Source organism: Pseudophryne corroboree, chromosome 7 (genome assembly GCF_028390025.1).
Source record: "Pseudophryne corroboree isolate aPseCor3 chromosome 7, aPseCor3.hap2, whole genome shotgun sequence".
Classification (NCBI taxonomy): Eukaryota; Metazoa; Chordata; class Amphibia; order Anura; family Myobatrachidae; genus Pseudophryne; species Pseudophryne corroboree.
Window position 1 is genome coordinate 117,140,036 of NC_086450.1, and position 25,280 is coordinate 117,165,315.

The 25,280-nt window shown below is 43.8% G+C and overlaps 1 protein-coding gene across 1 annotated transcript in view; it reads left to right on the forward strand.

Annotated features, from left to right (window-relative positions):
- The window catches only part of STK39 (serine/threonine kinase 39), a 604,781-nt gene that overhangs the window by 335,337 nt on the left and 244,164 nt on the right, over nt 1-25,280 (forward strand). The window contains exon 14 of the mRNA XM_063933583.1: nt 3,625-3,692. Within this exon, the coding sequence (XP_063789653.1) occupies nt 3,625-3,692 (68 nt within the window). The remainder of the gene's footprint in view (nt 1-3,624; nt 3,693-25,280) is intronic.

Sequence of the window (25,280 nt, forward strand, 5' to 3'; positions counted from 1 at the left end):
TTTGCCTTTTCCAAGCATCATAACATTAAAAGGGAGGCGCAGGGGACACTTCGTTGACTGAACATGTTTTGACAGAAGGCGAATACATGTGGCATGTAAACTGCTGTATGTTGTCAAAGATTTTGTCAGTAATTACCCACTCTTTACCAAGTTTAGACAGAACGTCTCTCATGCCAAGCTGTCAACTTTTGGCAATCAGAACCATGTGACCAAATAGGTTTCGGTCTGCCTTAAGAATAATTTGCTTTACCCCACCAGTTCCAATTATCTTCTTTGTTTTGAGATTAGAGAATGTTTTTAAGCTTTGTTTAGTGATCTTATCATGAAAAGATGTACTAGGGGAGCTTTCTTCAAGGTAGTTTTTCTTGAAGTTCTCATATACATCTTCTCCGACAAGATGAGCCTTTAGAATATCATCCACAACTTCTGCTGGCGCGATGACACCAGTCGATAGACTTACTAATTCAGAACTCTCATGGTGCATCGGATTGATCCAACTATTCTCCATGAGGTCAACCAGTGATTTGACATCTTCTTCGTCTTTATAAATTCTAGGTTGTTGGAGATCAGGATATGATAGTCGGGTGCTATTCTGGCCTGACATGTCTCTCAACTGCCTGAGATACATACTCCTGTACTCGGATGTTATGTAGTACTTACTCACTGCACCTGGATTTAGACTAAATCCTTTTGTGCCACCTGGAGTTTGAGTGTCTTTGTTTGCGGAATCTCGCAAACAGAATCTCGCAGAATCTCGACCATATTCAAATAAGACATCCAAAATGCAGATAAACTTCCATTCTTGCATCTTAGATATTCCAGATAACTCTCAAAGAGTGTCATAATATGGATACAGGCTTCATTGCAAAGCACCTCCGATAATGTGGCATTGCAGATGTTTTGGCATAAGATATTGACACCATTAAGCATTTCATCCAAATAGGCTTTGTCATTTTTATGGGTTTCTTCCAACCACGCGAGAAATCCCTTCCATGCAAGACTCATAATAGCTTCATACACCAGCTTGTGAAGTCGCTCCGCACTTACGACCTTCCATTATGCTCGTCACAGAACCTTCTGCAATAACACCAGACTCAATGCACAAATCACGCAAGCCAGCATCTTCAAAGCGTTTTCCAATGGTTGCTAAAAATGTGCATGCAGTATGAAATACACCCATTCGTATGATGATGTCTTTGAACTGGTCAGGATATTTCCATAATACTTCAGCCGCCTTAGCATAAAGTGCCATATATATATCTTTAAGAAAAGTGCACTCAAGTTTTGCCCCTCTTGGTGGTACCGACATTTGGCCCACGTACTATAAAGTTTAGCACTAATGTGATAGCAATTGCCATGTTTATAATCCACCTGATGAATACACATGTGCTCCAGCAAGGAGAGATGGAAAACATGCACTGTTAGGGTTCACTGAAGACTGAAGTTGGGAAACACTGACATAAAGGCAGGCATGTCATAATGTTCTCTGTATAGTGTGGCTGTAACCTAGTATTCTGAATCCATGGAAAGAGGCAGCAAAAAAATGTAGAATTCATTCTGAGCTGTGTGGCCAACATGTTTTATCAAAGGATTTCATCAAGACTGGGTATTACAATTCATGAAATTGATCTCTCTTGTTTTAACACTGCATAAGTCTGAGAAAAAAAAATCAAACTTTTAGAATCTGCAATTGGCAGCACCTCCTCTTGTCCTCTTTAGAAGGCAGAACCAATATGTTGCACCTGTTTTGTGTAGTATCGCTCTTTGACCCCTCTCCAACATCATTTGCATAATTATCTACCTAATCTTCGGTTCTGATACAGAAAATAGACATTAAAAAGATAGACAGTCATTAGGTCGACAGTTAAAAGGTCGACAGGGTCAAAAAGTTGACAGTTGAAAGGTCGACAGGGTCATATGGGCGACAATCATAAGGTCGACATGTCAAAAGGTCGACAGTCAAAAGGTCGACAGGGCAAAAGGCCGACACACAAAAAATGTTATGGGTGTTTGGTGTTTTTACACATTTTTCACCCGTTTTTTTAAAATGCATCCCCTCGCAGGCACGCTTCACTCGCCACGCTTTGGGCGTGGTGCCTCACTCCGCTGCGCTTCGCTCCCCACAAGGTTACTAATGGTGATAGTTTGTGACATGGATAGTCAATTTTATGAAATGCGGCCCCTCGCGGGCTTGCTACGCTCGCCACGCTTCGGGCTCGGTGGCTTGCTCCGCTTTGCTCACCACAAGGTTACTAAAGGTAATAGTTTGATGTAAAATTTAAAAATATCTGAAAAAAACATGTCGACCTTTTGACCCTGTCTACCTTTTGAATGTCAACATTTTGACCCAGTCGACCATTTGATTGTCGACATTTTGATATCGTCGACCCAATGCATGTCGACGATTAGTGGTCAGCCTATTGACTGTAGACCTTTTTAGTGTAGATATATAGACCGGATACCCTAATCTTCAGTACTGTTTATTTTAAGATCTAATTCATGTTGTTAACTTGTAAAAGACTATTTTCTTCTGAGCTTGTAAATTTGTGTATAATATGGGCAACTCTTTTTCAATACTTGCTCACTTCCAACAGCTACTAAAACAAAAGTATACAATGAATTTATCTGAAATTCTGACAGTCATTGTTTGACAGATGACACTAAACGATGATATACAGGTTTGACGTCAGTGGCGCCAGCTGTCTTCAAACACGGGTACTTATCAATCACCCCTCGTATAGTGTATCTTGAATTAATTCTCACTCCACATGCTCAGAAGGTGAAGAAGTGCATATGTGGATATGGAGAACCGCACACGTTTCGCACCAGTCATGCTTTACAACAGGTGAGATAGCACATACAGACCAGCAAATAAAATAAGCGCTGGTACGCCTATTAGGAAGCATGGGGGTAATTCTGAGTTGATCGCAGCAGGAATTTTGTTAGCAGTTGGGCAAAACCATGTGCACTGCAGGGGCGGAAGATATAACCTGTGCAGAGAAGGTTAGATTTGGGTATGGTGTGTTCAATCTGCAATCTAAATTGCAGTGTAAAAATAAAGCAGCCAGTATTTACCCAGCACAGAAACAAAATAACCCACCTAAATCTAACTCTCTCTGCACATGTTATATCTGCCTCCCCTGCAGTGCACATGGTTTTGCCCAACTGCTAACAAAATTCCTGCTGCGATCAACTCAGAATTACCCCCCATATCTTATGTACCAGCTATAGGGCAGGTATAAGTACACATCAATGATGATTATGACGTGTAATAAATTAGCGCATATGCTGCCGGTGCAGAGGCTTGTGCATCTCAATATGTTTATGGTTCTAAATACAAACAAAATACCATATTTTTCCATGCCCTTTTCTTTTAAATCATTTACAACCACTTTACTCCCAACTCTGCACTGGCTCAAAAATCAGTTTTCTCAAATATATAATAGACTTTAAAGCATCAATTTTGTCAGTACAGATACTGTAGTAAACACAATAAAGTACGATAAATAAAATCACCTACTAGTAATAAATGACTAGTTATATATGATTGCTAAGTAGGCTTATAACTGTGATCTGTTCTTTACTCAGCTCAGTTATTTATTTATTTATTTATTTTTGTTTTAGGCACAAACCAATGAAAGCCATCATGAAAACAGACTTACATCTGCTATTAATCTTGTTCTAAGGTTAAGGTAAGACTTTTTTTTTTGTCCTATAATCTATGGGCTTCATTTAGAGTTAGAAGTAAATCCAGCAAGCAGGTAGAATTTTGCAAACTGGTAAACCATGTTTCACACCACAGGATTTAGGGGCAAATTCAATTAACCCCTCACAGCTAATTACCATGCTGGCCCAATCCAGTTAGTGGGGATACAAACAAGTCTGCAATAAAATTACACAATTGGGGGTTCACGCGTGAGGAAAACCCATTGATTCCGCAGTTTGGGCCTGATTCAGCATGGATCACAAAATCAAAATTTCTCTTACGTCCTTGAGGATAATGGGGATCCATTTAGTACCATGGGGATTAGACGGGTCCACTAGGAGTATTGGGCACTTTAAGAATTTGATAGTGTGCGCTGGCTCCTCCCTCTATGGCCCTCCAACCAGTCTCAGTTTAGAAAATGTGCCCGGAGGAGCCGGTCATGCTTATGGAAGCTCCTGAAGAGTTTTCTGCATTTATTTTATCGGTTTGTTGTTTTCAGGCAGGACTGGATGGCACCAGCCTGCCTGATTCGTGGGAATTAGGGTGGGGAACAGCCCAACCTCTTGAAGGGTTAATGGTCCCATTCCCCGCTGACAGGACACTAGCTCCTGAGGGAACTATTCGCAAGCCCCACCACGGCGAGCGTACATTCCCGCAGCACGCCGCCACCCCTAACAGAGCCAGAAGAGAGAAGAGTGGTGAGTACTAAACCGGCATCCCGGTTAGCGGGTCACCGGCGATTATGGAGACACACGGAGACACACGGCTTCTAACCAGGGCGGACTGCGTCTCCAGACTCAGTACACAGCTGCATCTAAGTACACTGTACGCAGGACCCACACTGGCAAAGCCTTAAAGCGGATCTGACTCCATTTTAAGCACTAAATTACCTCAGCCAGTATAAAAGAAGCGAGAAGACCACGCGGCATTGAGGGGGTGGTGCTTCACTATGAGCAGATCCAGCAGCTCACCAGCGCCATTTTCCCTCTGCAGTGGACACAGACGCTGACTGAGAGGGACGCGCAGCTCCTCCGGTGTGACTCCAGATTACCTCAGCGGTACCAGGAGGTCATAGCAGGGGGGGAGTGATTATTAGGGGGTCATTCCGAGTTGATCGCTCGCTAGCTGTTTTTAGCAGCCGTGCAAACGCTGTGCCTGCCTCCCACTGGGAGTGTATTTTAGCTTAGCAGAAGTGCGAGCGAAAGGATCGCACAGCGGCTACAAAATAATTTTGTGCAGTTTCAGAGTAGCTTCAGACCTACTCAGCGCTTGGTCCTGTTTTGACGTCATGAAGACGCCCTGCGTTCACCCAGCCACGCCTGTGTTTTTCCTGGCACGCCTGTGTTTTTCCAAACACTCCCTGAAAACGGTCAGTTGACACCCAGAAACGCCAACTTCATGTCAATCACTAAGCGGCCAGCAGTGCGACTGAAAAGCTTCGCAAGACCTTGTGTAAAACTACATCGGCCGTTGTGAAAGTACGTCGCGCATGCGCATTGCGCCGCATATGCTTGCGCAGAAGTGCTGGTTTTTTTTTCATCATCGCAGCACAGCGTACATTGGGGGTCATTCCGAGTTGTTTGCTCGTTATTTTTTTCTCGCAACGGAGCGATTAGTCGCGAATGCGCATGCGCAATGTCCGCAGTGCGACTGCGCCAAGTAAATTTGCTATGCAGTTAGGTTTTTTTACTCACGGCATTACAAGGTTTTTTCTTCGTTCTGGTGATCGTAATGTGATTGACAGGAAGTGGGTGTTTCTGGGCGGAAACTGGCTGTTTTATGGGAGTGTGTGAAAAAACGCAACCGTTTCTGGGAAAAACGCGGGAGTGGCTGGAGAAACGGAGGAGTGTCTGGGCGAACGCTGGGTGTGTTTGTGACATCAAACCAGGAACGACAAGCACTGAACTGATCGCACTGGCAGAGTAAGTCTCGAGCTACTCAGAAACTGCACAGAGAAGTATTTTCGCAATATTGCGAATCTTTCGCTCGCAATTTTGCTAAGCTAAGATTCACTCCCAGTAGGCGGCGGCTTAGCGTGTGCAAAGCTGCTAAAAGCAGCTTGCGAGCGAACAACTCGGAATGACCCCCATTGTCTGCTAGCGATCAACTCGGAATGACCCCCTAAGTCCCCAATCAGGGCACTTAGTCTGCGACCTGGCTAAGCTTGGCATTAGCGATAAGGGCGCTGTGTGCTGGCTCCAAAATATCTGTATCTCCCTGGAAGGCTCTTTGTGGGTTAATTGTGTTTTTAACTTTTTCCTGTGTATGTGTGCTGTCACATTTACAATATGTCAGGCAAAGAGTGTGTTTCATGTACGGCAGAGTGTTCCTCTTCCCCAGGGAGCTCATTACTATGTACTCAGTGTAGTGTACCTTCCCAGGGTAGCGAGGCTGAACCAGTGTGGCTGGATTCCATTAAAGGTATGATTTCCAATACTTCTAATAAATTGTCTCGCAATGAGAAAGAGACGCAATACTTAAGACAGTCTGTGGATGAGTGTATGAACAGAGACTCAGACCCCAAACAAGCGTTTCAGTCCCCTGCCATTTGTCCACAAAAACTCTGGTCCATATCCTGCAGTCTGACTCTGACGCTGAGGGGTCAGACATGGAGGAGGGTGAGGTGAGGGGGGGGGGGTGCTGCTCTGTCACAGGGAATAGAGGCTCTTATAGAAGCTATCAGAAACGTTTTGCTAATTCCTGATAAGGAGACAGAGGAGTGTGCGGAATCTTATTTTAATGTAAAGAAAAAGTCGGTTTTCCTGTGTCAAAGGAATTGTTTGAAGAACCGTGGGTTAATTCTGATAGGAAATTTCAAATCCCTAAAAAGTTACTCTCATCTTTTCCTTTTCCTCCTGAGGATAGGAAAAAAGGGGAAAGTTCAACGATAGTGGATGCATCAGTGTCCAGGCTGTCACGAAAGATTGTATTGCCTGTCCCTGGTGCAGCCTCCCTGAAAGACACGGCTGATTGTAAAATTGAGACTACACTCAAATCCTTGTACACAGCTGCTGGGGTGGCCCAGAGACCCACTACAACATGTGCGTGGATTACTAAAGCCATTGCTAAATGGTCAGGTAACCTAATTGAGGAATTAGATTCCTTGTCTAGGGGGAAGATTATTTTACTCCTGCAACATATACAGGACTCTGTGAACTTTATGGTGGAAGCCATAAAAGAGATAGGCTTGCTTAATGCACGCACCACTGCTATGGCAGTGGGGGTAATTCCAAGTTGATCGCAGCAGGAATTTTGTTAGCAGTTGGGCAAAACTATGTGCACTGCAGGGGAGGCAGATATAACATGTGTAGAAAGAGTTAGATTTGGGTGGGTTATTTTGTTTCTGTGCAGGGTAAATACTGGCTGCTTTATTTTTACACTGCAAATTAGATTGCAGATTGAACACACCACACCCAAATCTAACTCTCTCTGCACATGTTAAATCTGCCTCCCCTACAGAGCACATGGTTTTGCCCAACTGCTAACAAAATTCCTGCTGCGATCAACTTAGAATTACCCCCAGTGTCAGTACGCAGGGGCTTATGGCTACGCCAGTGGACTGCTGATGCAGACCCCAGGAAAGACGTGGAAGGCCTACCATTCACAGGAGAGGCCTTATTTGGAGATGAACTAGACAAATGGATCTCCAAAGCTACTGCGGGTAAGTCTACATATCTTCCTTCCGCAGCCCCCCCCATCCAGGAAGGCTTACTCAGCTTCGAATTCACAGTCCTTTCGAACGGCCAAGTTTAAGGGCAAAACCAGAGGTGCTTCTACAGCCACCAGAGGCACTAAAGGTAAATCACGCAAACCAGCAACCGCTGGTTCCTCAAAACTTTCAGCATGATGGTGGACCGCGAGGCCTTGAGGACTGGTAGGTGGGAGGCCGACTAAAATTCTTCAGTCCCATCTGGACAACATCAAGCCAGGATCCCTGGTTCATAGATCTTATTTCCCAGGGTTACAGACTGTAGTTCCAGGAGCTCCCACCTCACAGATTCATCAAATCAGGCTTACCAGTTTCGCAAGAGGCAAGCATTACTTTACAGGACGCAATTCAAAAACTGGTAAAGACTCTGGTCATTGTTCCAGTTCCACCTCATCTGCAAAACAAGGGATATTACTCCAACTTGTTTGTAGTACCGAAATTGGACAGTTCGGTACGTCCGATTCTGAACCTCAATTCGTTGAACCCGTACTTAAGAGTGTTCAAATTCAAGACGGAGTCTCTGAGAGCGGTGATCTCCGGTCTGGAGGAGGGGGAATTCCTAGTGTCTCTGGATATCAAGGATACGTACCTTCACATTCCGATCTGGCCGCCTAATCAGGCTTATCTACGGTTTGCACTGCAGGACTGTCACTACTAGTTCCAGTCCCTGCCGTTTGGTCTCTCCACGGCACCGAGGGTATTCACCAAGGTGATGGCAGAGATGATGTTTCTCCTCAGAAAACAGGGAGTGAACATAATTCCGTATCCGGACGATCTTCTGATAAAGGCACCGTCCAGGGAGAGGTTGCTGGACAGCATTGGTCTTGCAACCAGACTTCTCCAGGATCATGGGTGGATTCTGAACCTTACGAAATCTCACTTAGAGCCAACACGGAGGCTTCCTTTCCTGGGAGAGATACTGGACACGGAGTCGCAGAAAGTGTTCCTTCCATTGGAAAAGGCAATGGTAATCCAGTCAATGTTTGGGATGTCCTGAAGCCAACCCTGATATCGGTGCATCTGTGAATTCGCCTTCTGGGTAAAATGGTGGCCTCTTACGAGGCACTTCAGTATGGAAGGTTTCACGCAAGACCCTTTCCTGCTCGATCTTTTGGACAAATGGTCCGGATCACATCTTCACATGCACCAGAAGATCCGTCTGTCGCCAAAAACCAGGATCTCCCTTCTGTGATGGCTACAGACTTCTTAGCTCGTCGAGGGTCAGGGGTTCGGAATTCAGAATTGGATTCTGCGAGCCATAGACACAAGCCTCAGAGGTTAGGAAGCAGTCACCCAGGGGGTACAGTTTCAAGGAAGTTGGTCAAGTCAGGAAGTTGTCCTTCCAATCAACATTCTGGAACTCAGGGCCATATACAGCACCCTTCTGCAGGCCTCTTCTCTTCTTCAGGATCGGGCCATTCAGGTCCAGTCGGACAATGTGACGGCAGTGGCGTACGTAAACCGACAGGACGGAACAAAAAGCAGAGCAGCAATGTCAGAGATGTCAAGAATTCTCCACTGGGCAGAAAAACACTCTGTGGCATTGTCAGCGGCCTTCATTCTGGGAGTAGACAACTGAGAAGCAGACTTCCTCAGCAGACATGACCTGCACCCGGGGGAGTGGGGCATTTACCCGGAAGTTTTCAGGTGCTTGACAAGTCGATGGGGATATCCACAAATCGACATGATGGCCTCTCATCTCAACAAGAAGCTCAAGCGGTATTGTTCCAGGTTGAGAGACCCACAGGCAGTGGCGGTAGACGCTTTGACGACTTCATGGGTCTATCAGATGGTGTACGTGTTTCCTCCACTTCCTCTGATCCCAAGAATTCTCAAAAGAATAAAAAGGGAAAAGGTTCAAGCAATACTCATTGCCCCGGACTTTCCAAGAGGGCCTGGTACGCGGATCTTCTGGAGATGCTCCTCGAAGATCTGTGGCCTCTACCTCTTCACGAGGTTCTTCTGCAACAGGAAAGAATGGAGAAAAAAGTTGCTGCGCCTGTGTCAATCAATTATAAATAATACAAGACCGGTGTCCTTATTTAACAGTGCAAAAATGTACGTGCGCCTCTATAGGGAGTTGTGTGTTACTCCCACAGCTAATGGATCATAAGAAAAGAATTAAATAGAGGCGCTCATTTCACTTTGACACTGTAAATTCTAAATTCATCACAACCAAGGGGTAAAATTAAATTAATATTTATTCTTAAATTAAATCAATATAAAATTCCACTTTGTTAAGCACAAGGTTATATATAAAACACAATTGGTAATCCCTATTCTCACAAAATTGCCACATATATTGGATAAACCGCTCACATGAATTGCCTGTACTGTTACAGCAAACAATTGAAGAAATGATGTACACTGAACAGCTGCCGGCAGTCCAAATGTATCAGCTGTTGCAACACTGTAGCCAAAACTGTTGTGTACCACTGTTTGGATGAAACACAGTTGCTAGATATGAATGTGGTTGTTAAAGGCAATAATAAGCTTCTATGAATATTGGGCTATATAGTGCATTGCCTCAAAGTTCCAGAAGCCAATGTATGGAAATATTGTATTGAGTTACCTCTCCAGTAGGGCTGCAAAACCCGAGCGTCCTCGGGTGGAATCAAATTGCCCAATGAACAATAGATCGGAGGGTCTGTCCATACACGCTGGAATCCCACAGTTGTATAATTATTCCCCTGGGCGTGCACCGCCCGCTGCAGTGTGTGGGGAAAGGCAGGTGCGCGGCTGATTAAATTAGAGCCGCTGTGGGGATCCAGCACTCTGTAGTACTTCTCCTATGCTCTCTGGACGTATGCTGTCCGTGGATGATGAGAGGGAGAAAGGCTGATGTCCGGCCACTATCCGCATGCAGAGCTGATGCTGCGGCTTCGTCCTATATTAAGATGTATACCGCTTGCTCCTATAGCCGGTAAGATGGAGCTGTAGATAGCGTCCCCATTTGCAACAGGGCCCATTTGTCTATCAAGACTTACTGTGGCTACGTTTAACGGCATGGAAGTTGAACGGCTGATTCTAGCCAGGAGAGGGATCCCTGACAAGGTTATCCCGACTATGATCCAAGCCAGAAAGGGGGTAACGTCTAAACATTACCACCGTATTTGGAAGAAATACATCTCTTGGTGTGAGAGCAGACAATTTTCTGCCTTGGAATTGCATCTGGGGCGTTTCCTACTTGCCTACGTCCAGATTTCGGCCTTGTCCATTTTCTTTCAGAAACAATTGGCTTCTATTCCTGAGGTCCAGACGTTCTTGAAAGGTGTGCTACACATCCAACCTCCCTTTGTGCCTCCCATGGCACCTTGGGATCTCAATTTGGTGCTGCAGTTCCTCCAATCGGACTGGTTTGAACCGTTACAGGAGGTAGACGTAAAGTACCTTACATGGAAGACCGTCACACTGTTGGCCTTGGCTTCAGCAAGACATGTGTCGGAGCTGGGGGCGTTGTCTCACAAAAGCCCCTATCTACTTTTCCATGAAGACAGAGCTGAACTCAGAACTCGTCAGCAATTTCTTCCTAAAGTGGTGTCTGCATTTCACATAAATCAACCTATTGTGGTTCCGGTTGTTACGGACACCTCTGCTACTTCAAAGTCTTTGTATGTTGTGAGGGCTTTGAAAGTATATGTAAACGAACAGCTCGTCACAGGAAGTCGGACTCGCTGTTTGTTCTTTATGATCCCAATAAGATTGGGTGTCCTGCTTCAAAGCAGTCCATTGCGTGCTGGATCAGATTTACTATCCAGCATGCTTATTCCACGGCAGGATTGCCGGTTCCAAAATCTATACAAGCCCACTCAACTAGGTCGGTGGGTTCTTCTTGGGCGGCTGCCCGGGGTGTCTCGACTCTGCCGAGCAGCTACTTGGTCAGGTTCGAACACGTTTGCAAAGTTCTACAGCACTCTCCCACACGGTTTGGGGGCTTTGGTACTTCCACATGGTACTAAATGGATCCCCAGTATCCTCTAGGACGTAAGAGAAAATATGATTTCAATTACCTACCGGTAAATTATTTTCTCGTAGTCCGTAGAGGATACTGGGCGCCCGCCCGGTGCTTCGTTCTTAGGCCCTCATTCCGAGTTGTTCGCTCGCAAGCTGCTTTTAGCAGCTTTACACACGCTAAGCCGCCGCCTACTGGGAGTGAATCTTAGCTTCTTAAAATTGCGAACGAAAGATTCGCAATATAGCGAAAAGACATCTCTGTGCAGTTTCTGAGTAGCTCGAGACTTACTCGGCATCTGCGATCAGTTCAGTGCTTGTCGTTCCTGGTTTGACGTCATAAACACACCCAGCGTTCGCCCAGACACTCCTCCATTTCTCCAGCCACTCCCACGTTTTTCCCAGAAACGGTAGCGTTTTTTCACACACTCCCATAAAACGGCCAGTTTCCGCCCAGAAACACCCACTTCCTGTCAATCACATTACGATCACCAGAACGAAGAAAAAACCTTGTAATGCCGTGAGTAAAATACCTAACTGCATAGCAAATTTACTTGGCGCAGTCGCACTGCGGACATTGCGCATGCGCATTAGCGACTAATCGCTCCGTTGCGAGAAAAAAATAACGAGCGAACAACTCGGAATGACCCCCTTAGTGCACTGTTACCTGTTTAAGTATTGTTGTTTGGTTCAGCTGTTGCTGTTCCTGTTTCAAGTTTGGTTAGCTTGGCTTTCCTCTTGTTTGTGTGTGCTGGTTCGGAATCTCACCACTATCATTATCTATCCTTCTCTCAAAGTATGTCCGTCTCCTCGGGCACAGATTCCTTGACTGTGTCTGGTAGGAGGTGCATAAAGGGAGGAGCCAGCCCTCGCTATCAAATTCTTAAAGTGCCCATGGCTCCTAGTGGACCCGTCTATACCCCATAGTACTAAATGGATTCACAGTATCCTCTACGGACTACGAGAAAAGGATTTACCGGTAGATAATTAAAATCCTATTTTTCTCTAATGGGCAAAACCATGTGCACTGCAGGTGGGGCAAATGTATCATGCAGAGAGAGTTAGATTTGGGTGGGTTATTTTGTTTCTGTGAAGGGCAAATACTGGCTGCTTTATTTTTTAGAATTCAGTTTGAACATACCCCACCCAAATCTAACTCTCTCTGCACATGTTATATCTGCCCCACCTGCACTGCACATGGTTTTACCCATTAGAGAAAGATTTGGTTTTGCGATCTTTGCTGAATCAGGCCCTTTATGCGGAATCAGTGAGTATCCGCGCTGCCATCCCTGCTATTTAATTGAATAACTTTTCCCCACTCTGCGTGGTAATTTCCCAACAGTTAGCCACGCGGTGAAACCCAAAGCTAATTAAATATGATGCTTAGAGTTAGGAGAAGGATGTTACCCAGTATTTGTTTACTAAATAGAAAAGTAGGCAGTATTTTTGCCTCCATACAAAAATCCAAACAAAAACAGCATTGCAATATGGTACATAGGGTCACCCTTTTGCTGACTCTTCAAGCTTTATACATGAAGGCAGATGTCACACGGATGTTTTAGAATGTCCTGAGTTACTTTGTGTGCGAGTCACATTGTATTTCACATTTGCTACGCTAACTGTGCAACATTCATTGGCTATTACAACAGAACCTCCAGTATTAGTTCCCACCTAAGCTATATGGGGGAATGAATTAAACTGTAAGAATCTTTGGGGCAGATGTATTAACCTGGAGAAGGCACAAGGAAGTGATAAACCAGTGATATGGGCAAGGTGATAAACACACCAGCCAAACAGCTCCCATATGTAAATTAATAGTTAGGAGCCGATTGGCTGGTGCATTATCACCTTGAACTTAACACTGCTTTATCACTGGTTATCACTTCCTTATCCCTTCTCCAGGTTAATACATCTACCCCTTTGTACTGTGTGCAGTGTGTGCAGTATAGTCGCTGACCTGCCTGATGATGAACCGACTTTTGATAGTTGAGTACTCTCTGATAGAAACTAAATGACACAGACTCAGACATTAGTGTTCTTGGGCCCGCTCTACCCCATGCTGATTTTTCTCCCAGCCGGATGAACTCTTGTCCTGCTGGATTAAATTATAACCTGGCATGATGGGAGCACACAAAGAAAATTGTCAAGTATGGGGGTTACTCAGTCCATGTGCAGGCACCCCCCCCCCCCCACCATGTTTCCTATCACAAGAATAAAAAACGACATATTTCGGCCACCCCCATGACACGCCTGCATTTCCCACGCAACTCCCCCCCCTTCGCCACAGCGACCCCACCTGTCAATCACCATGCGATTGTATCCATCCGGGATGCAAAAAGACTTGAAACTCAACTAAATGATGCAAGAGGGGCTTCAGTCCAACAGGATTGCGGACTCTCTATGAATGTTGCTTTGATATTTGGGTAACATATTTTCATACTGTAATAGTATATTTGTTGTCATTATGGGGGTAATTCCAAGTTGATCGCAGCAGGATTTTTGATAGCAATTGGGCAAAACCATGTGCACTGCAGGTGTGGCAGATATAACATTTGCAGATAGAGTTAGATTTGGGTGGGTTATTTTATTTCTGTGCAGGGTAAATACTGGCTGCTTTATTTTTACACTGCAATTTAGATTGCATATTGAACACACCCCACCCAAATCTATCTCTCTCTGCACATGTTATATCTGCCTCCCCTGCAGTGCACATAGTTTTGCCCAATTGCTAACAAAAATCCTGCTGCGATCAACTTGGAATTACCCCCTATGTGTGTAATACAAAGAGACATAAAGCAGACGCATGATACAAGTTATTGGGCAGAAGCATTTTTGGCGAAAAATGTATTTTGGAATACAGGACATGTAAAGATAAGAGTGTATCTTCCCTGGTGCCACCTATAATAAAAGCATTTCTGTCATTCCCTGGATTAGCACATTAGGCGTCCATGGTCCGTCCATACATCCACTATAGCAGTGGTTCCCAAACTCGGCGCAGCTAGGCACTTGCAGGTGTGTCACGGGTTGGTGGTCCAGTCCCAAATCTAATTATTTATGGTCAGTGTAATAGGCAAAACTGTGCTTGTGTCTGCCAATTGTAGAATATGTGGTAAACACAAGCAAAACTCTGTCCAACACTCTATAATTGAAGGGTGATAGGTAAGAACAATTTACTTATTTAATAATTTTTGCAGAATTTCTCAATAAGAAACTCTAGGATTTAAGAAAGTTCATGTTTTTCTTTGTCGTTCTCTAGCCTTTGGACTCCTACTGTGCGTGTGGTAATAGCTGTACATTGCAGATAGGCTTTTGGCTAAAAGTTAATAGTAAAAACATGAAAACACTGTATGTTGTCTCCTGATACATTCTGGCCTAAGCATATGTTTACTTAGTTTATATGATAAATATAGCACTTGCTAGATGCTCAGAAAGAGATTTGACCATGGTCCATTATCTCACACTGGAAGGGGCTATTAAAGAAACACATGGGCCGGTGTGAAAGGCCCACCACCGCCCTTCATCTGCAAAGAAATAACAGCAGCTTGGTGTCAGCATATAGTCACTCACTGTAGTAGAAGTCATGCATTGCTGATCACCCATCCCAGAGTCTGCACCGTCCAGGATGAGAGACAGTTGCAGCATGAGAGTTGGGGGTGCAGGGAAAATCCTCATCAATGTGGTATGGTGTGGAAGTGGCGGTCGTCCGCATTACATATTCCCAGGGTGACCCACACTGCAGACCATGTACCCATTTGTCATAGTTACCTCTCCAGAGTCTCATGTCAGTGCAGCACAAATCACCAGGAAAATGGTGCAGCCACCTTTTTCTCAGAGGTTTGCACATGTGTAGTACAGAATTCACCTGGGACATGGCATGAGCGCTCTGGACCTTATTCAGTAAGGATTGCAGTTTCTGCTAAAAAGCAGTTGCTGCGATCAAATAGTTGCCGCCCAGAAATAGAGAAAGAAACGCCCATTGCAGAAATTGTGACTGCATCGCAATATGTGGGGTGATTGCAAAACCATACGTAATTACCAGAACATCGAAGACTTTTCCTACCTGTACCAGGCAAGGTCATCCACAATTCTTGCGACAGGAGAGGCTGGAAGTGGCCATTGCTGATCTCAGAGGCCCTGCTTAAAAACATCTGAGCACGCCTGCGTTTTTTCAGACACACCCAGAAAACTGCAGGTTTCCGCCGAGAAACGCTGGCTTCTTGTCAGTCAAATAGCGTCTGCATTGCGGTCATGATGTGTACGCATTTTCTGTCGCTACTATTACTCGTGCATGCACAATGCGAATGCTGCGGATGCTCAATCGTTCGATAATCGGACAGATTGTGATTCACAAATTTTGCAATCCTTACTGAATAATGTCCTGTGTGCAGTAGACTCTGGGATATTGTAGTTCGTATCTGCACCGCAGAGAATGGAGGTGTCCACATGGAGGCCGCATATGTGCCCCCTCCTCTATTAATCTGCCCATACCTGCTAATACGCCATTGCGCAATGGGGCAGATGTATTAACCTGGAGAAGGCATAAGGAAGTGATAAACCAGTGATAGGTGCAAGGTGATAAAGGCGCCAGCCAATCAGCTCCAATATGTAAATTAACAGTTAGGATCTGATTGGCTGGTGCCTTTATCACCTTGCACCTATCACTGGTTTATCACTTCCTTATGCCTTCTCCAGGTTAATACATCTGCCCCATGTATCATACTGTATAAAAAGATTGTGTCACATTGAAATTGCTGTCATTTCTCTACTGAGCAAGTGATAGCTGACTGACATTGTCAGGTTATTATTTTTTTAATTGATATAAATGGTACATAAATATACTCACAATTGGCTTTTAAGATATCTGTGTGACGTCATTGTTTCAAGAACAAATGGCGCCAACTCTGTCCTGTTTCTCTTGTTTGTAATCTAAAGTAATAGGATGATACATGTATTTTTGAACCTTATTGAATATCTTGGTGCTACTAGGATTAATACTCACCAGTGACTTATTGTCAGGATTAATCGCCGTCATATATGAATGTGGCTGTGGGTTTACCGAATACTTCATTATGAGTTTTTTTCTTTTTGTGGAATCACAGTAAGAGATTTCTAATGAGTTTCTTTCACACTCCAGCAGTCAGTCTCTGACAGAAATAAAGTATGGCTGTTTTACAAGATGCATGTTTAGAACATTTTTCACTTGGAGATTTGATCAGCGACAACTGGGAAATGACAAACGCCTTTTAAAAGAACATTGTGACTGTCTTATATGAGCTGAGCTTTAGAACGATGTCCTCATCAGCGCAAACACAAAGGCGAACTGTGGGGACTTATCGGGATCGTTATGAAGTGTGGAGGGCATTTCATCTCAGTTCAGTGGTTATAGGCAATAGACTCCATTGCATATGATCAGCTGTGACTTTACAGTGATCTTGAGAAGTGCAGTCAAAGTTACTGTAGGTTGCTGCTTAATGTGATGTGATGGCATAATATACAGCTTATAAAACTCCTTTCTATAAAACAGAAATGACATTTTTAGAATGTGCATCTTATTAGGATTTAAAACGTTTATTTAAAATACAAGCTCTATAAATTAATTTAAAAAAATGACTGTGTGTGGTATGGAAGGTAGATAGTAACTAGGTCGACAGTGTCTAGGTCGACCACTATTGGTCGACAGTAACTAGGTCGACAGGGTCTCTAGGTTGACAGGGTCTTTAGGTTGACATGGTCTAGATCGACAGGTCAAAAGGTTGACATGAGTTTTTTGGTGTCGTTTTTTTCGTAGAGTGACCGGAACCCCCAATTAGGGCACCGTGTCCCCTCGAGAACTTCCGGCAAATTATCGTTCCAATCGTGGTCCACGTGGATCGTTAAGTATGAAAAGGTTCAAAAAAAGAAAAAAAAAGTGAAAAACTCATGTCGACATTTTGACCTGTCGACCTAGAATATGTCGACCTAGAAACCCTGTCGCCCAATAGTGGTCGACCTAGATAGTGTCGACCCAGTTACTGTCGACCTAGAGACCGGATCCCTGTCAAACACAGTAATTTTTCCTTGTGAGGTGTGTAAGTGTGTCTTGGGTGGACGGGGGGTGTTTTCAAACATGGAGAGAGATAAAGAGGAGAGCTATAAAGTGCCAACCAATCAGTTTCAACTGTCATTTCACAGCTGTGTTTGAAAAGTGACAGCTAGGAGCTGATTGGTTAGTACTGTATCCTGGGCCGTTTCTTAGGTAGGCGAGGTGTGCAATCGCATGGGGCGCCGCGGCCAATGTTTTCAGCAGTATTCTATGCTATCTAGCCGTCCGCATAGAATACTAATAAAATGTTCTACCCAATATGGCTGCAGCTCTAGAGAAGACAGATGCTAGAGGTCCTACTGGACCTCTAGCATCTGTCAGGGACGAGGACTCCGATACCCGTAAGTGCCGGGGACCCGCCGGGAGATGCTGCAGTGACCGTCGGTGCCAAATGGGAAGCGGCATGCAGTGTGAAACCACTTGACAACGAGCAAAAAGGTATCAATACTGGGGGAGGCCAGGGTATAATAAGTTATGCTGGGCAGTACTGTTTGGGGCATAATAAATTGTCAGGGGCATTACTGTGTATCATACACAGTAATGCCCTTGACTCTTTATTATGCCTCACACAGTACTGCACAGTACAACTTATTATGCCCCACAGTTACACAGTGTACAGATAATTATGGTGCAGGGAACAATATTGTGTGGGGCATATTATGATGCAGAGGGAATTACTGTGTGGGGCATATTAAGGTGCAGGGGGCATTATTGCGTAGGGCATATTATGGTGCAGGGGGCATTATTGTGTGGGGCATTACTGTATGGGGTGTATTATATTATAGGGGGCATTATTGTGTGGGGCATATTATGGTGCAGGACGCATTACTGTGTGGGTCATATTATGGTGCACAAAAGAAAAAGGGACAATCTCACTTTGCGCTCCAATGTCCAAGAAATCCAAACATGTCCTTGCAGACGAGTTAGAAGATATTTAAATCAATATGTAACAGAAAACACAACATAGTGTAATACTGTAAATATGATGAGATTTTTTTCTCTCCCAACTGTGCACACGATATAAATTTTATTTCCAGCTGACCAGACAAGGCACGCTGTACACCAGGGTTGTTTCACACTAATCTTGAGAAAGACGCTGCATAGCGTCGAAACGCGTCGATACAGTGTGGTTCGTGGGTTACAATTCAGCTTATCCATAGAGGTGAACTCATGACAATATGATAACCCGGGTCTATTTTTGTCAGCTGATTTCCAACATTGTTTTCCTTTATGGTACGGCTATCTTGTTTACCCGTTTTAGAATTACTCTAATATTAAAGAGATTTTTTTCCTAATTGGAGTTTATTTCTGGCTTTTTATTCGTGGTGAGGGATATTCATCTTTTCCTACACGAAGTAATGAGTGACCAGAGATCTTAAAGAAACCTTTATATGTTTCAACCTCTCCTAATACAAGTAAGCATACATGTAAGGATCTATTGCTACATTTCCTGAACACCATTTCGGGTGCCTTTAGAAGAATGTGGATTCTTGGATATCTATCGGGACTATTCCAACACTACTACTTTCGTGTGCACAGTTGGGAGAGAGAAAAAATCTCATCATATTTACAGTATTACACTATGTTGTGTTTTCTGTTTTCTGTTACATGTTGATTTGAATATCTTCTAACTCGTCTGCGAGGACATGTTTGGATTTCTTGGACATTGGAGCGCAAAGTGAGATTTTGCCTTTTTCTTTTGTATTCCATTGTGCTATAGGTTGGTGACCTATATAGTACCATCTGTTTGCAGCTCCATATTGCAGCACCATAGGAGGATTTTTTTATTTTACATATTATGGTGCAGGTGGCATTACTGTGTTATGCATAATATGGTGCAGGGGGCATTACTGTTTGCTGTATAATATGGTGCAAGGGGCATTACTGTGGGACATAATTTTTCTTGTAAGACCACTCCCATTTTATAGAGGCCAAACCCACTTTAACGAGGCCACACACCCTATCTTGTTACTTTTTATAATGTCTATAGGAGGGGCGCATTTTTTTTACTGTCGTGCTGGGGGGGGGGTTTACATTTTTTTATTCTTCGCACTGGGAACAAAAATGTCTAGAAACGTCTCTGACTTTATCTCTTTCCACATTCTCTCTCTCTCTCCGTGCTTTGATAAATACTCCCTTAGTAGCAAAGGAAACAATTGCAATACTCTATTTGTACATCATATAATGTAGTAAAATGCCATACACCGAAGAGATAATAGTATCATGATAGAGTTATTAATAAATGCGTGTGTGGCATTTTGCATGCTTAGTGTAATAAAATAGAAATGCGTTAGATGTTACAGTGTGTTGGATTATCACAGGCCCAGTGTTACCAGGTGATAGTGCTCCTGCTCGTACACTTCTCACTGGGATGCGGTCATTAGGTCGACACCACTTAGTGGTGTCGACAGTCTCTGTCATCAGAGAGAGTTAGATTTGGGTGTGGTGAGTTCAATCTGCAATCTAAATAGCAGTGTAAAAATAAAGCAGCCAGTATTTACCCTGCACAGAAACAAAATAACCCACCCAAATCTAACTCTCTCTGCAAATGTTATATCTGCCCCCCCCTGCAGTGCACATGGTTTTGCCCAACTGCTAAAAAATTTCCTGCTGCGATCAACTTGGAATTACCCCCACTATTCTAGTACTCAATACTATACAGCATTATGTATTCCGTGTCCTCACTCAGAGATTGGCTTCCAAGTCTCAACCTAAAAATCTATTAAACAAATTGGGAAATGAGTGACAGACAAGGTGTTATGTGTAGCTGAGAATTGAAAGACCTTTAGCTTTATTGGAATTGCAAGCTGGAGTTCACCTTCATAGATCCTGCTGAATAAAAAAAAATAAAGTTGCACCTTTTCATGTTGGTACCAATGTACACAAAATACACAAGTCACTGTTATTATGAACTATCTTTTTAAAGCTACACTTTCTCCTAGGTAAAATATTTTCTAAGGTGCTCCTCCCCCGAGTCTGCTTGTTCTGTAATACAGAACAGCCAAATCAAAAATATAACCAATTTAAATGGTGGTGGCGGTGTGGAGTGAGAGAAACAATCACTACTTGTGGTTGGTCCTCCGAAACACTCTGTCCCTGGATTTCTGTAGGGGCTGTAACAATGGAGGCCAGTTGAAATCGACTATACAAAGCAGCTACCGGGCTCTGGTTAAGAGGTGGTTCACCATACCAAAATCACTTATTAGGTGGTAGTGCGGATTAAAAGATTTGACCTTAGATTGATGTTTAAAATTATGTGGTATATTATTGACATTGTGCATGCTCACAAGTTATATAAGTGATGAACCAATGATACAGAGCCTAATTGTAGGTCAGATGCCGGATACATGACTGGTGCAGATATGATATAACTGGTGCAATGATAATTACCAATGGAAGAAAGCTTTTTCCTCAAGATTTATGGCAACATACTGTAGTACAGGCCTGGCCAACCTGTGGCTCTCTAGCTGTTGTAAAACTACAAATCCCATCATGCTTTGCCACAGTTTTGCTATTAGGGAATGCTGGTATGTGTAGTTTCATAACATCTGGAGAGGCACAGGTTGGACAGGCCTGCTGTAGTACATGCATACTATATGTATATTGTAGATTGTTTTGTTTGGATTTGTTTTTAACAGAATAGCACCATACCACAACACAGCAAAACTATCATGTCTAGGAAAGATCTGCAGATGGCTGAATTACATCAATTGAGAAAATGCCTGGTGATTAAGAAATTAAATAAACAAATGCGTGTAGCTTGTAGTCGCTTTGCAAATGCATTCATTTTAATTACATTTCTGAAGTATGTAAAGCAATTAGTCTAGGAATGGTGGCTGCTTACCAGTACTTGCAAAATATCATTTGCATTCTGAAATATTTAATAGGATACAAATTACCCTTTATTAAACTCATCTTTTTTTTACCTTTAAAACAAATAGCTTGATAAAATGTAAATCAATCTTGTTTTTATAGAGTCTATAAAACTGTGACACGACTTTTAAAATTATATAATTAGCTGAAAACACCTTAAAAACATTATGGGACTGATGCAGACTGATTCTTGCGCCAATTTGCATACTGTAATCTGCATAAATTTGCTATGCCCATGGCCAGAAATCAGGCCACTCATATATACACCTATGCAGAGTTGGCGATTCTAGCACTTACTCGCGCTCACAAAAAGACGAGGGACTGGACATGGGTCATGAGTACAGTAAGGGCTTCATGTGCAATTGCAAAAACATACAGACCGGCTCATAATCACGTATACCTGTACGAAAAAGCCATATTATGTACATGGACAAGTACAAATACACAATAAAAGTGAACCTTTTATGATTGGCTGGTTGTAAATGTGCTGCTGACATCGATAGATGCTGCTTTCATTGTATCTGTATATAAAGTTTTGATTGTATATTGATCAGGGCGCCTGCAGTCCGCCGACTACCTAGTGCAGCTATGCACATATAAACATACATGTAAAGATGTATGTAATATATGTGCTGGCAATGTATCCGGGATCGGCAGCAGCGCTGTTTATCACAACTGCTGTGCATACTCGGCATTAGGCTTCACTCTCCGAAACCCACTCCCAGACTCCTGTGAAACCAGCCAATGAGAGTCTGGAGGCGGGCTTAAGAGAGTGAATCCTAATACTTGCTGAGTCCCGGGTTCACCACGACAGCTGTGATATACAGCGCTACTGCAGATACCAGATACACTGCCAATGCATATGTTACATACACATCTCCACATGTATATTCATATGTGATTAGCACCCCCCCCCTCCCCACCAGCTGCCGCTGGTATTGTTTTAGCAAATAAATAATTCTCAGAACCAAGATGTAGAGTTATATGTGATGTATCACAGAAGTTTTTTTTAGGTTACAATGATGCCTACTAGTGTATTTTGCAATCCCTATGAAGGATAAAAAGCATTGGTGTATACGTGTGACATAAAGTAAACCTGGTGCATATGCCACTGGTGCAGGCCGACCTGAGATTTAACTGTGATTTGTGCCAATTGTGGCCAATCCCGTGTCAGTCCCTACAAAGATTCTCATTATGCTTGATCATCTTAAAAATAGAATTATCGTGCAAGCAGGGCCATCACTGACAAAGTTCCCTTCAGCAAGTTACAGAACTTTACATATAAAGTGGCGTATTATACGCCACAGCCACCTTACTCCAGTTTTATAGCAACCTAAATTTACCACCACTCAGTGGTGTATCTAGAATGAGTGCAAGGTGTGCAGTCCACAGGGACCTCATGCTCTGGGTCAATGGGAGTCCAGTTCTGCACATACTGCACCCAGAAGTGTTGTGTCGGCAGGTAAGAGCCAAGACTCTAGTACTGTGCCAGAAACTGCTATCTACTGCACATGCCCATCTTCCCATTGGAATAATGGCACAACAGACAAGGTAGGAGGGAGCCCATTGCACATAGGCTTCCCCCAGGCATTAATACAAAAATGCCACCATTCTGCCACTCTTCATGTTTAGATTCTCAGTTTAACCCCTCCCACTTTAAGTTTGACTAAACACTGAAGATTTTGTTTATTTGTTCTGCTGTTAACATTTTAATACTCTGAATAGCTACAGGTTGTTCTGCACCAGCTTCATCTGCCAGAGTCGGAACTACCCTTGGTGCAGCAGGTGCATTGCATCGGGGCCCCTAAAGACAAAGAGGCCCAATGCTGCCCAGACCAGGCACCCTACAGGCCATTTTGAGCAATGTTGGATGAATAGCCCAGTGCAGATAGCGTGGGCCCCACTGCCTGATGGACCTCCCCTTACCTTAGATAAGCAGTGCTGACCTTGTGTGTGTCCTGACTGATGGAGAAGTCCTGTCACCTATCACAGCCACTTTCTGCCTCTAATTAACAGACAGCTGACCATTGTATATTATTCACTGCTATTTGTGAATTAAAAGCAGCTCAAAACCGGTCTAACTGGTGCTGTCAGATTCTGCCTGCCTGAGTGCCAAACTAAGGAAAACACAAAGGGCGGGGGCCCATCAAGAACAGAGCAGATGCTGCTGTGTTCCTGCTTCCACCAAAGTACCTATTCTTCACATCACGCAGGACATTATGCTTGTACCCATGTCACCCACTGTCTCTCCCTGGTACCCACTGCCTCTCCCTGTCACCCATTAATGTATTGCATGTTGTGAACTTGGGTTGGGGTGGTGGAGGGGCCCCAAGTTATATTTTTGCAAGTGGGCCCACCACTCACAAGTTCTGCCACTGTCATCAGCTCATGCATGTATGTGTCCCCTATTTTGAAGGATGAAGGCAGTAGGTGATTTGACCTACCTGACATGCAGCAAATGGATCTAAACTGGCAGAATGCTTGCAAGGCATTACATTTTAAATACAATAATGGGAACAGTTTTGCACATTGTATTGTTCTAAAGCAAAAAAATACAAACTACATGTAACTTGTATACTGTATTTTGCTCCTAGGAAATCAATAACACCTTATTGTATGCTAGAATTAGACAGTGGGAGTCATGTATTCAGTGGTACCTGTTGGCATTTTGGCTTGTTAAATGAACTTCAGTCTAGAGAATAACAAAAAGCAGGTGCAGCCAGCATTAGACATTTCTACTGTATGTGTTTCAGCTGAATATTAATAACCATCAAATTGCGGAATGGTTTATACTGAACGGCATACAGTAGCTTTCAAGTTCTTTCTGTCTTCATGGAATCAGTGCAGTAGTAACTTCACATGTTGATCAGTGCCACCTGGTACACCCAACATTGGGACATTTCCCTCAAATCAAGACTGTCCTTTCTCAGTTGAGATATTTGGGAGCTAGCAGACAGTGACAGACAGAATTACCTGCAGAAATACACAGTGTGGATTGGTTAATTAATACATGTGCAGTGATGACTTAGTTACAGTTGGACGTGATCACAAATACACCTGTTTCTAGGTGTATCCTTTGCATCTAGTATAGGGTAGGTGCAAGTGCTCACTGATGATGGCGGCAAGTAGCAACTCAGATTACGTATAGGTGGTGGGTTTAACGCTAGATGCATACAACTCTGCATACAGAAAAATATATACAGGGGTGTGTTTTGTGAGCTGGGGGGGGCAGTGTGCAGTCTCCACGTGCTCCCTCCTCTCTAGCCAACAGCACAGATGACTAAAACCTGGCACTGTGCCAGAGTCTACTGCACATGCTCAGGTATCCAGGAACATGGTTCAGGCAACATGTTACCAAGTATTTTGTGTTGCACATGTGCAAATTGCTGAAAAAATGTCTGCTGCGCCATTTACCTGTAGATTTGGGCATTGCTGCCTTGGGGCTCTTGAGTGGTCATTATTAAATATGAGTGCAGGGTGTGTGGTACCCATTATAGATGTGCCACTGAATATATGCATTATTTCTGTGCACACAATGCACGATCGCATGCAGCCGATGTCCGTTCATCCCCATAATAGTTTTAATTTCAGCAGGAAATAACAAGATTCTGGTGCTTAATAACGAGGGGTTAAAGTGTGTGTGGGGGGGGGGGGGAGATGAGGTGGAACTGAGTTCCACCACCTGTATTCGTAGGGGGAACTAGTTCCACTTCCTCCATTGCCCTACACAGCAATTCCAACAGATAAGACTGCCCCATAACCTACGTCGATCGATGATGCAGGTGGGGCTAGTGGTACTGATGAGCTGCAGCCACCTCCCCCTTCCTCAGGTCCTAATGACTCCATGGTCATCCTCCATCTACAGCACACCCCTCCTGGCACTCACAAATGCTGTGTTTGTTGGACAGCATTCATCCTCTTCTCAGGTCCCAGTGGCTTCCTTTTCCGGCACAACAGAA